The sequence below is a fragment of the Pseudophryne corroboree genome, chromosome 2 (genome assembly GCF_028390025.1).
Source record: "Pseudophryne corroboree isolate aPseCor3 chromosome 2, aPseCor3.hap2, whole genome shotgun sequence".
Taxonomy (NCBI): Eukaryota; Metazoa; Chordata; class Amphibia; order Anura; family Myobatrachidae; genus Pseudophryne; species Pseudophryne corroboree.
This window is the reverse complement of record NC_086445.1, coordinates 130549050-130563138: the sequence shown is the minus strand read 5'-3', so window position 1 is coordinate 130563138 and position 14089 is coordinate 130549050. Positions and strand designations below refer to the sequence as shown.

At 46.8% G+C, this 14089-nt stretch overlaps 1 protein-coding gene across 2 annotated transcripts in view; it reads right to left on the bottom strand.

Annotated features, from left to right (window-relative positions):
- The window catches only part of GTF3A (general transcription factor IIIA), a 46025-nt gene that overhangs the window by 13861 nt on the left and 18075 nt on the right, over window positions 1–14089 (bottom strand). For both annotated transcript variants that reach the window (XM_063951716.1, XM_063951715.1), the window contains exons 4-7: window positions 4119–4207; window positions 2504–2577; window positions 2169–2255; window positions 1195–1424 (exon numbers count right to left, since the gene is read on the bottom strand). In XM_063951716.1, the coding sequence (XP_063807786.1) occupies window positions 1195–1424; window positions 2169–2255; window positions 2504–2577; window positions 4119–4207 (480 nt within the window). The remainder of the gene's footprint in view (window positions 1–1194; window positions 1425–2168; window positions 2256–2503; window positions 2578–4118; window positions 4208–14089) is intronic.

Here is a 14089-nt window from a genome sequence, read left to right as displayed (position 1 = left end):
GAGCCTGTTGCCAGCAGGACTCACTGAAAATAAAAAACCTAATAACTTTTTCTAAGCAGCTCTTTAGGAGAGCCACCTAGATTGCACCCTGCTCGGACGGGCACAAAAACGTAACTGAGGCTTGGAGGAGGGTCATAGGGGGAGGAGCCAGTGCACACCACCTAGTCCTAAAGCTTTTATTTTTGTGCCCCGTCTCCTGCGGAGCCGCTAATCCCCATGGTCCTGACGGAGTCCCAGCATCCACTAGGACGTCAGAGAAATATAAATTATTATATTATGCACATCTGCAGAACGTATCTCCACGTCAAAAACTGGGGGACATAACTGGCATGGTCAGATCACATGCCAACCTAAGTAGTTAAAGCTTGGACAGTTATGATGCCTTGAGGAATGTTTGGAAACCACTGTTATAGGTTAATTGCTCGTTTGGTAGAGTAAATAGTTTCTTACAAGGCAATAGGGGAGAAACTCAATTTTGCCTGATTTTAGGTCAGATATTACAGGGTCCATCAGATTTCCCTGCGCCGATCTATGGGATGAAAAAAAGCACACCAGTGGCCATTGCACAGAACTACAAGCTGCATGCCCATAACATTTCTACACCATGCTGAATCTTACTGTGCATGCGTCTGCTAATCAAAGAACACATTCTGGTTCTGTGTCTCTATAGCAAAGGCCAACTAACCCAGCAAGATGCCTCATTTCTGCTTATGAAGAAATCCATGTGATTTCTAATATAGTATTATGCTGTGCTCTAAATTATAGATGGAGGATGTAAACTAACATTAAACAAGGCAGCAATGTTCTTGATCTTAGCTTAGGTGTACACTTGTGTGATGTATCTGTAAACAGTGACCCTGGTCCATGCAAATGGCACTATGCTAGTTCCTGGCTCCAATTAGTAATTTGCAAACTTACCATCATTCAGTTATACCTATGTTACAGCAGATTACCCAGCGCATAAGACAAGTTGTTCCACCCACTAGAAGATGTTGATCTATATTAAGTAGTGGTGGGATTTGGGGTTGGTGTCCTATATAAGAAACCCAAACACTACTTCACAACACAACAGGGACAGTGCCACTGCTGTTTGGCATCTCAATAGGTCACTATCTGTCCATCTTGCGTGCCAATCTTCACTGTGCAGAACACTATGAATGGACCAGCTAGTATGATAGACATGTTCATACTTGCCTTCATTGCAAATGCTTTTCCACAGCCAGCATGCTCACAAATAAATGACCGTAGGTTGTCATGGAAGGAAACAATGTGGCTTTGAAGATTGAATTTTGTAGTGTAAGTCCGGGCACAGCCTTCTCGCGGGCAGCGATAGAAAAATCTTTCCACTTCATGACTTTGCTTGTGATCTTTCAGGTAGGACTTGTTCTTAAACTTTCGGTTACACACGTCACAGATAGCTGGCTCTGTGGAAGAAGAACAACTCGGTCCAACATTGCTCCAGCGTGTACCCAGTATTAGACATTTAAAATTCCCAGTCTGAGGCTGAGTTTTGTAACGACAAATCGCCTACATTGCTCAGTGTGTATGGGTGACTCTGCGCGCCCACGGTCACATGCAACGGATGCTAGGTTTGATGTGCAGCCAAACCTAGAGCTATAGCTAGCAACCTTGATTATGCTAATGGAGGAAGGCAAAGGACAGTTCCATCCTTCAAAGTTGTACCAGTGTGTACACAGAACCTGGGCTCAAAGGCATTCATTCCGATGTCTGAATGAATACCCGTCACTCCAGGGTGTACCCAGCTTAGGTTACAAAATCCCAATCATAATTAGTTAACATGAATCATACCCTTCTATAATGCCCATAAATATTCATTTGACTAGGTTAATGAAAGCCTGGCCAAGAGAAAACAGACTGCACTCTACACATTGCTGTTGATGCAGAAAGTGAGAAGAGGCAACATCCAGGTTAAAATTTGACCCAAACCACTGCCAGCACAAAAGGATTTAACTGCTGACCGTCAAGACTACTAGTAACTGCCCAATAATAGTGACTGGAGCCATTTTAAATTTTAGAAATGTTTAAAGACGTTAAGAGCAACAAGGCCGTTAGATACAAAGTTACTCTACCATAAGTGTAATTTTTATGACCCCATTATTCATGGTCTCCAGAACACTTTATGCTGACAGCTAAGCCAGAGAACTTACCCGAGTGACTAACCGTAACATGTTTCATGTAGTCTGTCCAGGTCTTTCCCACAAAGGAACAGTGGTCACCTTTTTGGCATGGGTAACCTACAAAACACAACGTCATTAAAACAAAGACACCACACACCTCTACAGTGTATAGACTACGGTGGGTTTCCTCAGAATGCATTAAAGCAAGCTGAATCATGCTTTTGTAAGTTCAATTTGATATAATGGATTATATTTAGGACTGCCAGACTCAATGTCCAGATTTACCACTTGCAATGCACATTGAGCCACTCATTAGAAATTGGATAGAACGTTTCCTTTAGTGATCAATAGAAGGATTTCAGTACCTGCATGGACTTTCTCATGGCGCTTCAGTTTAGTAGAAGTCTGGAAGTTTCTCTCACATCCTTCATGAGTGCATCTATTAGTAATAAGAGCTACTATTACGATTAAAATTGTAAACAATCCAATTTTAGATCTAAGCAAACATTCATCTTTGTAACAAAAGAATGTACACCATTACGGATACAATTCAAATAGTTGAAACTTATATTTAAACCAGTGGCACCCAAACTCTTTAGAATCATAGCATCCTAGAGTATTAGAATTTTTTCTGTGGCACCCCTAGGCCAAAAGTTTGAGATTCAGAAGAATTCAATTAAGTCAGTTGTGTTTATGTGTCATCCTTAGGGTCAGTTATGTGGTGAGGGATAAGATTATCTTATGTTTGTCCACATATGTTATTATTGAAGCCACAAGTACAGGTTGAGTATCCCATATCCAAATATTCCGAAATACGGAATATTCCAAAATACGGACTTTGAGTGAGAGTGAGATAGTGAAACCTTTGTTTTTTGATGGCTCAATGTACACAAACTTTGTTTAATACACAAAGTTACTAAAAATATTGTATTAAATGACCTTCAGGCTGTGTGTATAAGGTGTATATGAAACAAATGAATTGTGTGACTGTACACACACTTTGTTTAATGCACAAAGTTATAAAAATATTGGCTAAAATGACTTTCAGGCTGTGTATAAGGTGTATATGAAACAAATGCATTACGTGCTTAGATTTAGGTCCCATCGCCATGATCTCATTATGGTATGCAATTATTCCAAAATACGGAAAAATCCGATATCCAAAATACCTCTGGTCCCAAGCATTTTGGATAAGGGAGACTCAACCTGTACTTGTTTTGCTTATCACATTAGCCAAAAATAATTTGAATTAGTCCTGAAACACCAACCCAAAGCACCCCCTGCAAGTGCCCTGGCACCCAGTTTGGGAAGCACCAATTTAAACTATAAATGATGCAAAAACTGCCAATATCCCTCATTTGCCATGTGAAAAGGGAACAGAAAAGGGAACATTTCAAGCTACACCAAACTCTGCAAAAGAGTTTCCTCTAACTGCCAAACGCTCCCTGAGAAAACACCTCAGGAAAGCTTATCCAATTCCAGAACCACCCAGATAACTTCCACAAGATATTCTACTCAATCACCTCCCCTCTACCTAGTCCACGCGCATCTTTACATCTTTTCTACACACATCCCAATGACTCCGGGCCAACATTGCTTTGTGACTGGATCATGCAGCTAGCCCAGAACCTTAGCAATCTGGCTGGACCAATATGTAGTATGTAGCACTTGTCATGTATCAGACCCCCCACATTTCCCCTACAGATTGTAAGCAGGGCCCTTTTACATCTATTACTCAGTCACTATAAATAAAATTTTCAGTACAGGGGAGCATGAACTTTAGGTAATTTATGCTACTGCACCTGGAAAGGATAGATATAATCATTCTGTATAAAAATTGCATAGTTTATACTACAGAAACATAAGATTTGCTTGATGCATTTTAGTAAATTAGTTAAACTCCTCATGCATACTTCTGCTTAGGATTATGCTATCCTTGAGGCAATAGTTAAGACAACTGGTAAGGTAAAGCAGACTTACTTGAATGGATGCTGGTTTGTATGTATGTACTGATGGACCTTCAGCTGGTTATGTTTTCTGAACTCTTTGCCACAGTCTGAGAAATAACACTGAACATGAAAAGAAAGTAATTTAGTCACAAAACCGGATTTTATAACCACTAGTAGCTATAACAATGAGACACACGGGTCAGGTTTCGGAGAGCGAAGGAAAGAAATGGGAGAGAGACTACTACAGCCCCACAAGATCCCTACTTTACTATTGAGATACTTTGCTTCATACATCCCTTCAGCTCCAGAATTCTTATATAGTGCTTCAAATGCACATCTTTGAGTGCAATTTCCCTGCACAGGTCCATAGTTAAATGACAAGCAATTAATATAGGATTTTAAATACCTACATGTAAATCCTTTTCTTGTAGTCCATAAAAGGTATATTGGGGAATCTAGTATGATGGGGGTATAGATGGGGTCCAAAGGAGCCAGTGCACTTTAAATTTCTTCAACTGGGTGTGCTGGCTCCTCCCCTCTATGCCCCTCCCAGAGGCAGTTATAGGTAAAAACGTGTCCTAAGGAGAAAGGACATATGAGAGAAGGAACAAGATAAGGGTGGTGAGATTTACATACCAGCACACCACTAACAACCAGCAATGGCTGGTAACAACGGCAGGTAATCACATAAGAACCTGCAGAAAAGTCAACGCACTGAGGCGGACGAGAAAAGGATTTACCGGTAGATATTAAAGTCCTATTTTCTCTAGCATCCATAAGGGATATCGGGGAATCTAGTACGATAGGGACATCCCAAAGCTTCCAGAACAGGCGGGAACGTGCGGAGACTGCTGCAGCACCGCCAGCCCAAACTGGGTATCCTCTTTGGCCAGGGTATCAAACTTGTAGAACTTCACTAAGGTGTTCTTCCCCGACCAGGTAGCAGCTCGGCATAGTTGCAAGGCAGAGACTCCATGGGCAGCCACCCAGAAAGAGTCCACTGATCTTGTAGAGTGGGCCTTCAGAGACTTAGGAACAGGTAAGGCTGCAGACACAGGCCTGTTGGATAGTAAGCCTAATCCAACGAGCAATGGACTGCTTTGAAACAGGGCAACCTTTCTGCGCATCAGAGAACAAACGAACGAAGGAGGAATCAGTTTTTCGAACCAGAGCTGTGTGCATGACAGATTTTCAAGGCACGCACAGCATTCAATGCCTCCGGATTAGCAGAGGCTTCAGAACTAGACAATCACAATAGTTTGAGTCAGGTGAAATGCGGAGATAACCTTCGGCAGGAACTGCTGTCTAGTCTGGAGTTCCACTCTGTCCTCGTAAAAGACCAATTTACCCAGACCAGCCTGCAGGAAACTTAAGAAACGTCCCAAGTGAAACTCTGCAGGCGGATACGTGCGTTCCTCACACCAAGAGACATATCTTCTCCAGATATGATAGTGTTTTGACGTCACAGGTTTCCTGGCCTGAACCATGGTAGTAATAACCTTCCTGGAAAGGCCCGTGTGAGCTAGGATGTTCCGCTCAACCTCCATGCCGTCAAACGAAGTCGCTGTAAGTCCAGGTAGACGAACGGTCCTTGTTGAAGATCTCTTCTTAGAGGTAGAGACTAAAGGGTCTTCGATGGACATGTCTAGAAGAGCTGCGTACCCCACCCTCCGAGGCCAATCCGGGGCAATCAGTATTGCCTGAATACCTTGATTCCTGATTCACTTTAGCACCCTTGGGAGCAATGGAATCGGAGGACACTGGCAGACAAGCCGGTACGGCCAAGGCAACGCCAGTGCATCAACTGCCCTAACCTGAGGGTCCGTGAGCAATACCAGGGAAGTTTCTTGTTGAGCTGAGAAGCCATCATATCTATTTGTGGGCAACCCCACTGGTCGATAATCTGCTGGAACAGATGGTGGAGCCTCCACTCACCTGGGTGGAGATTGTGATGACTCAGGAAGTCCGCCTCCCAGTTTTCCACATCGAGGTAAATTAATTTACTAAAATGGGAGTTCTATTTAAGATGGGATGTTGCTCATCGCAACCAACCAGATTGTACTTCTCATTTATCTAGCACCTTCTAGAAGATAATACCTGGAATCTGATTGGTTGCTATGGGCAACATCCCATTTTACATAGAACTCCCATCTTAGTAAAGTTACCCCCCCGGAATGAAGATTGCAGACACTGCTCTTGCATTTCTTTCCACCCAGAGGAGTATCTTTGACACCTCACGTGCAAGATCTGCTTTTTGTTCCTCGACGATTGATATACGCCACTGCCGTGGCGTTGTCCAACTGTACCTGGATCGTGTGATCCTTAAGCAGAGGAGAGGCCGAAAGCAGAGCATTGTAGATCGCCCGAAGTTCTATAATGTTAATCGGAAGTAGGGCCTCGTGGGCTGACCTGCCCTGGAACTACGCCCCTTGGGTGACAGCTCCCCATCCCCGTAGACCTGCATCCATCGTGAGCAAGGTCCAATCCTGAATCCCAAAGCTCCGGCCTTCCACGAGATTGGAGGACTAGCCACCACAGGAGGGACATCCTGGCCTGAGGTGACAGCCGAATCATCCGGTGCATCTGTAGATGCGATCTGGACCACTTGCCCAGGAGATCCAACTGAAACGTTCTGGCATGGAACCTCCCATACTAGATCGCCTCGTATGCAAAGATGAGCGGACACTCAAGTAGGTCTGAGCACCATGCGGACCATTTCCTGAAGTGTATTCGCCTTGTCCACTGGTATAAACACCTTCTTGGCCACCGTATCCAGCAACATACCCAGGAACTGGAGCCACCGAGTTAGCTCCAGGTGGGACTTCTGTAAGCTGAGGATCCACCCATGGTCCGACAGAAAATGGATAGTGTGGTTGATATGGAGCAACAAAAGCTCCTTGGATCGGGCTTTTATCATAAGATCGTCCAGGTAAGGGACAACATTGACCCCCTGGACCCAGAGTTGGATCATCCTCTCCGCCATCACCTTCGTGAATACCCTCGGTGCTGTGGACAGGCTGAAGGGCAGTGCCTGAAATTGGAAGTGATTGTCCAGAAGATCAAATTGCAGGTATGCCTGATGAGGCGGCCAAATCGGAATATGGGAGGTAGGTGTCCTTGATGTCCAAGGAGACCATAAATTCCTGTTCTTCCAGGCCAGCAACCACTGCTCGCAGGGATTCCATCTTGAACACCTTCAAATAAAGATGCAAGGATTTTAGATTTAAAATAGGTCTGACTTAACAGTCTTGTTTCAGCACCACATACAGGTTTGAATAAATCCCCATGCCACGTTGCAGTATTGGTACTGGAACAAGGACGTGGGACTGGACCAACTTTAGGATGGCCTGTTGCAACGTAACATGCATATCCTCCAAAGCTTGGAAGCCCGATTTGAAAAATTATTGGGGAGTACTGTCAAACTCCAGCTTGTAGCCCTGAGAAACGAGATCTGACCCAGGTATCCTGGCAGGAAGTCTCCCAAACGCGGCTGAAGTGACGCAGTCGAGCTCCCACATAGAAAACCCCTCGGGGTGGGTGGGCACCATCATGCCGAGGCCTTAGTGGACGCAGAAATGGTGGACTGTTTCAGAGAGCTGGTGCAGACAGGTTTTCTGGACTTGCACCTCTGGCATTAGATTGAAATCCGAGACCGAAAGGACTGGACAGACTGTTCCAGATAGGAGCGTCTCGCTGGTGGGGCCCCAGAGGGGAGAAACGTGGATTTTCCAGCCGTAACTTTGGAAATCCAGGTTTCCAACTTAACACCAAAGAGCAATTCCCCCGAAAAGGGGAGGGACTCCACACTAATGATTGATTCTGCGTCTGCTATCCACTGACGCAACCACAAGGCCCTGTGCACTGACACTGCCATGGCAGAAGTCAGAGCATTAATGTTCCCCATCTCCTCAAGTGAATCACAGAGGACACGTGTAGTGTCCTGAATGAGTTTTAGGAGGGTTACAATAGTAACTAAGGGCATATCCCCCAAGACACCCCACTGAATTTGAGTGGCCCAGGAATGAATGGCATGGATCATCCAGCAACCCACAATGACCGGCCTTTGAGATATACTGGCTGCAGCGTACATAGACTTTAAGGTAGTCTATTTTCCGATCCCTAGGATCCTTCATGGTAAAGGAGCCCAGGGCAGGCAGCACCCAGGGGGTTCCTCCCAAAAGGTTCGACCTTGGAATTTTTTGTCTGGATTTTTCCAGGCCTGTTTGAAGAGGTCATCTAACTCTAGAGTCAGGGAAAGTGACATTAGTTTTGTTTAAAGAAAAACGACTGCTGTGTCCCACATCTCTTATAGCCAGAAAATAAGAATTTACTTACCGATAATTCTATTTCTCGTAGTCCGTAGTGGATGCTGGGGACTCCGTCAGGACCATGGGGGATAGCGGCTCCGCAGGAGACAGGGCACAAAAATAAAGCTTTAGGATAAGGTGGTGTGTACTGGCTCCTCCCCCTATGACCCTCCTCCAAGCCTCAGTTAGGATACTGTGCCCGGACGAGCGTACACAATAAAGGAAGGATATTGAACCCCGGGTAAGACTCATACCAGCCACACCAATCACACCGTATAACTTGTGATCTGAACCCAGTTAACAGTATGACAAACGTAGGAGCCTCTGAACAGACGGCTCACAACAAATAACCCGATTTTTTTGTAACAATAACTATGTACAAGTATTGCAGACAATCCGCACTTGGGATGGGCGCCCAGCATCCACTACGGACTACGAGAAATAGAATTATCGGTAAGTAAATTCTTATTTTCTCTAACGTCCTAAGTGGATGCTGGGGACTCCGTCAGGACCATGGGGATTATACCAAAGCTCCCAAACGGGCGGGAGAGTGCGGATGACTCTGCAGCACCGAATGAGAGAACTCAAGGTCCTCCTCAGCCAGGGTATCAAATTTGTAGAATTTTGCAAACGTATTTGCCCCTGACCAAGTAGCAGCTCGGCAGAGTTGTAATGCCGAGACTCCCCGGGCAGCCGCCCAGGATGAGCCCACTTTCCTTGTGGAATGGGCCTTGACAGATTTATGTTGTGGCAAGCCTGCCACAGAATGTGCAAGTTGAATTGTGCTACAAATCCAACGAGCAATCGTCTGCTTAGAAGCAGGAGCACCCATCTTGTTGGGTGCATACAATATAAGCAGTGAGTCAGACTTTCTGACTCCCGCCGTTCTTGAAATATATATTTTCAATGCCCGGACCACGTCCAACAACTTGGAATCCTCCAACTCGTTAGTAGCCGCAGGCACCACAATAGGCTGGTTCAGGTGAAACGCTGACACCACCTTAGGCAGAAAATGAGGACGCGTCCGCAGTTCTGCCCTGTCCGAATGGAAAATCAGATATGGGCTCTTATATGATAAAGCCGCCAATTCTGATACTCTCCTGGCTGAAGCCAGGGCCAGTAGCATGGTTACTTTCCATGTGAGATACTTCAGCTCCACCGATTTGAGCGGCTCAAACCAATGGGATTTGAGAAAATACAAGACTACATTAAGATCCCACGGTGCCACTGGGGGCACAACCGGGGGCTGTATATGTAGTACTCCTTTTACAAAAGTCTGGACTTCAGGAACTGAAGCCAATTCTTTCTGGAAGAAAATCGACAGGGCCGAAATTTGAACCTTAATGGACCCCAATTTGAGGCCCATAGACAATCCTGTTTGCAGGAAATGTAGGAATCGACCCAGTTGAAATTCCTCCGTGGGGGCCTTCCTGGCCTCACACCACGCAACATATTTTCTCCAAATGCGGTGATAATGTTGTGCAGTCACCTCCTTCCTGGCTTTTACCAGTGTAGGAATGACCTCTTCCGGAATGCCTTTTTCCTTTAGAATTCGGCGTTCAACCGCCATGCCGTCAAACGCAGCCGCGGTAAGTCTTGGAATAGACACGGTCCCTGCTGAAGCAGGTCCCGTCTTAGAGGTAGAGGCCACGGATCCTCCGTGAGCATCTCTTGAAGTTCCGGGTACCAAGTTCTTCTTGGCCAATCCGGAGCCACTAGTATCGTTCTTACTCCCTTCTGCCGTATAATTCTCAGTACTTTTGGTATGAGAGGCAGAGGAGGGAACACATACACTGACTGGAACACCCACGGTGTTACCAGAGCGTCCACAGCTATTGCCTGAGGATCTCTTGACCTGGCGCAATACCTGTCCAGTTTTTTGTTGAGGCGGGACGCCATCATATCCACCATTGGTTTTTCCCAATGGTTCACAATCATGTGGAAGACTTCTGGATGAAGTCCCCACTCTCCCGGGTGTAGATCGTGTCTGCTGAGGAAGTCTGCTTCCCAGTTGTCCACTCCCGGAATGAATACTGCTGACAGTGCTATCACATGATCTTCCGCCCAGCGAAGAATCCTTGCAGCTTCTGCCATGGCTGTCCTGCTTCTTGTGCCGCCCTGTCTGTTTACGTGGGCGACTGCCGTGATGTTGTCAGACTGGATCAACACCGGCTGACCCTGAAGCAGGGGTTTTGCCAGACTTAGAGCATTGTAAATCACTCTTAGCTCCAGTATATTTATGTGAAGAGACATCTCCAGGCTTGACCATACTCCCTGGAAGTTTCTTCCTTGTGTGACCGCTCCCCAGCCTCTCAGACTGGCATCCGTGGTCACCAGGACCCAGTCCTGTATGCCGAATCTGCGGCCCTCTAACAGATGAGCACTCTGCAACCACCACAGAAGAGACACCCTTGTCCGTGGCGATAAGGTTATCCGCTGATGCATCTGCAGATGCGATCCGGACCATTTGTCCAGCAGATCCCACTGAAAAGTTCGTGCGTGGAATCTGCCGAATGGAATCGCTTCGTAAGAAGCCACCATCTTTCCCAGGACTCTTGTGCATTGATGTACAGACACTGTCCCTGGTTTTAGGAGGTTCCTGACAAGTTCGGATAACTCCCTGGCTTTCTCCTCCGGAAGAAACACCTTTTTCTGAACAGTGTCCAGAATCATTCCCAGGAACAGCAGACGTGTTGTCGGGGTCAACTGAGATTTTGGAAAATTCAGAATCCACCCGTGTTGTTGCAGCACTACTTGGGTTAGTGCTACTCCGTCCTCCAGCTGTTCTCTGGACCTTGCCCTTATCAGGAGATCGTCCAAGTAAGGGATAATTAATACGCCTCTTCTTCGCAGAAGAATCATCATTTCGGCCATTACCTTGGTAAAGACCCGAGGTGCCGTGGACAATCCAAACAGCAGCGTCTGAAACTGATGACAGTTTTGCACCACGAACCTGAGGTACCCTTGATGTGAAGGGCAAATTGGGACATGCAGGTAAGCATCCTTTATGTCCAGGGACACCATAAAGTCCCCTTCTTCCAGATTCGCTATCACTGCTCTGAGTGACTCCATCTTGAACTTGAATTTTTGTATGTACAGGTTCAAAGATTTCAGATTTAGAATAGGTCTTACCGAGCCGTCCGGCTTCGGTACCACAAATAGCGTGGAGTAATACCCCTTTCCCTGTTGTAGGAGGGGTACCTTGACTATCACCTGCTGAGCAAACAGCTTGTGAATGGCTTCCAATACCGTCTCCCTGTCTGAGGGAGACGTTGGCAAAGCAGACTTTAGGAACCGGCGAGGGGGGAGACTTCTCGAATTCCAACCTGTAACCCTGAGATACTACCTGCAGAATCCAGGGGTCCACCTGTGAGCAAGCCCACTGTGCGCTGAAATTCTTGAGTCGACCCCCCACAGTTCCTGAGTCCGCTTGTAAGGCCCCAGCGTCATGCTGAGGGCTTTGCAGAACCCTGGGAGGGCTTCTGTTCCTGGGCAGGGGCTGCTTGCTGCCCTCTTACCCCTTCCTCTGCCCCTAGGCAGATATGACTGTCCTTTTGTCCGCTTGTTCTTATAGGACCGAAAGGACTGCGGCTGAAAAGACTGTCTTTTTCTGTTGGGAGGGGGTCTGAGGTAAAAAGGTGGATTTTCCGGCAGTTGCCGTGGCCACCAGATCCGATAGACCGACGCCAAATAATTCCTCCCCTTTATACGGCAATACTTCCATATGTCGTTTGGAATCCGCATCACCTGACCACTGTCGCGTCCATAAACTCCTTCTGGCAGATATGGACATCGCATTTACTCTCGATGCCAGAGTGCAAATATCTCTCTGCGCATCTCGCATATAAAGGAAAGCATCCTTTAATTGCTCTATAGTCAATAAAATACTGTCCCTATCCAGGGTATCAATATTTTCAGTCAGGGAATCCAACCAGACGACCCCAGCACTGCACATCCAGGCTGAGGCGATGGCCGGTCGCAGTATAACACCAGTATGTGTGTATATACACTTTTTAGGGTAGTTTCCAGTCTCCTATCTGCTGGATCCTTGAGGGCGGCCGTATCCGGAGACGGTAACGCCACTTGTTTTGATAAGCGTGTGAGCGCCTTATCCACCCTAGGGGGTGTTTCCCAGCGCGCCCTAACCTCTGGCGGTAAAGGGGATAATGCTAATAACTTTTTTGAAATTAGCATTTTTCTATCTGGGTTAAACCACGCTTCATCACATACATCATTTAATTCCTCGGATTCAGGAAAAACTACAGGTAGTTTTTTCACCCCCCACATAATACCCCTTTTTGTGGTACTTGCAGCATCAGAGATATGCAAAGCCTCCTTCATTGCCGTGACCATATAACGTGTGGCCCTACTTGAAAATACGTTTGTTTCATCACCGTCGACACTAGATTCAGTGTCTGTGTTGTCGACCGACTGAGGTAAAGGGCGCTTTACAGCCCCTGACGGTGTCTGAGACGCCTGGGCAGGTACTAACTGGTTTGCCGGCCGTCTCATGTCGTCAACTGATTTTTGTAATGTGCTGACATTATCACGTAATTCCATAAACAAAGCCATCCATTCCGGTGTCGACTCCCTGGGGGGCGACATCACCATTATCGGCAATTGCTCTGCCTCCACGCCAACATCGTCCTCATACATGTCGACACACACGTACCGACACACAGCAGACACAGGGAATGCTCTTATCGAAGACAGGACCCCACTAGCCCTTTGGGGAGACAGAGGGAGAGTTTGCCAGCACACACCCAAGCGCTATAATATATATGGGAACAACCTTATATAAGTGTTGTTCCTTATAGCAGCTTAAATATATCCAGTATATCGCCAAAAAATGCCCCCCCTCTCTGTTTTACCCTGTTTCTGTAGTGCAGTGCAGGGGAGAGTCCTGGGAGCCTTCCTCACAGCGGAGCTGAGCAGGAAAATGGCGCTGTGTGCTGAGGAGAATAAGCCCCGCCCCCTATTTCGGCGGGCTTTCCTCCCGTGGATTTAGATAAGTGGCATGGGTTAAATACATACATATAGCCTTAATGGCTATATGTGATGTATTCTTTTGCCTTAAGGTAATAAAATATTGCTGCCCAGGGCGCCCCCAGCAGCGCCCTGCACCCTCCGTGACCGCTTGGTGTGAAGTGTGTGACAACAATGGCGCACAGCTGCAGTGCTGTGCGCTACCTTCATGAAGACTGAAAAGCCTTCTGCCACCTGTTTCCGGACCTTCAATCTTCAGCATCTGTAAGGGGGGTCGGCGGCGCGGCTCCGGGACGAACCCCAGGGCGAGACCTGTGTTCCGACTCCCTCTGGAGCTAATGGTGTCCAGTAGCCTAAGAATCCAATCCATCCTGCACGCAGGGGAGTTGAAATTCTCTCCCCTAAGTCCCTCGATGCAGTGAGCCTGTTGCCAGCAGGACTCGCTGAAAATAAAAAACTTTCTAAGCAGCTCTTTAAGAGAGCCACCTAGATTGCACCCTGCTCGGACGGGCACAAAAACCTAACTGAGGCTTGGAGGAGGGTCATAGGGGGAGGAGCCAGTACACACCACCTGATCCTAAAGCTTTATTTTTGTGCCCTGTCTCCTGCGGAGCCGCTATCCCCCATGGTCCTGACGGAGTCCCCAGCATCCACTTAGGACGTTAGAGAAATAGGGGTTCAATACCCTGAGCAGAATCAGGATCCTCAC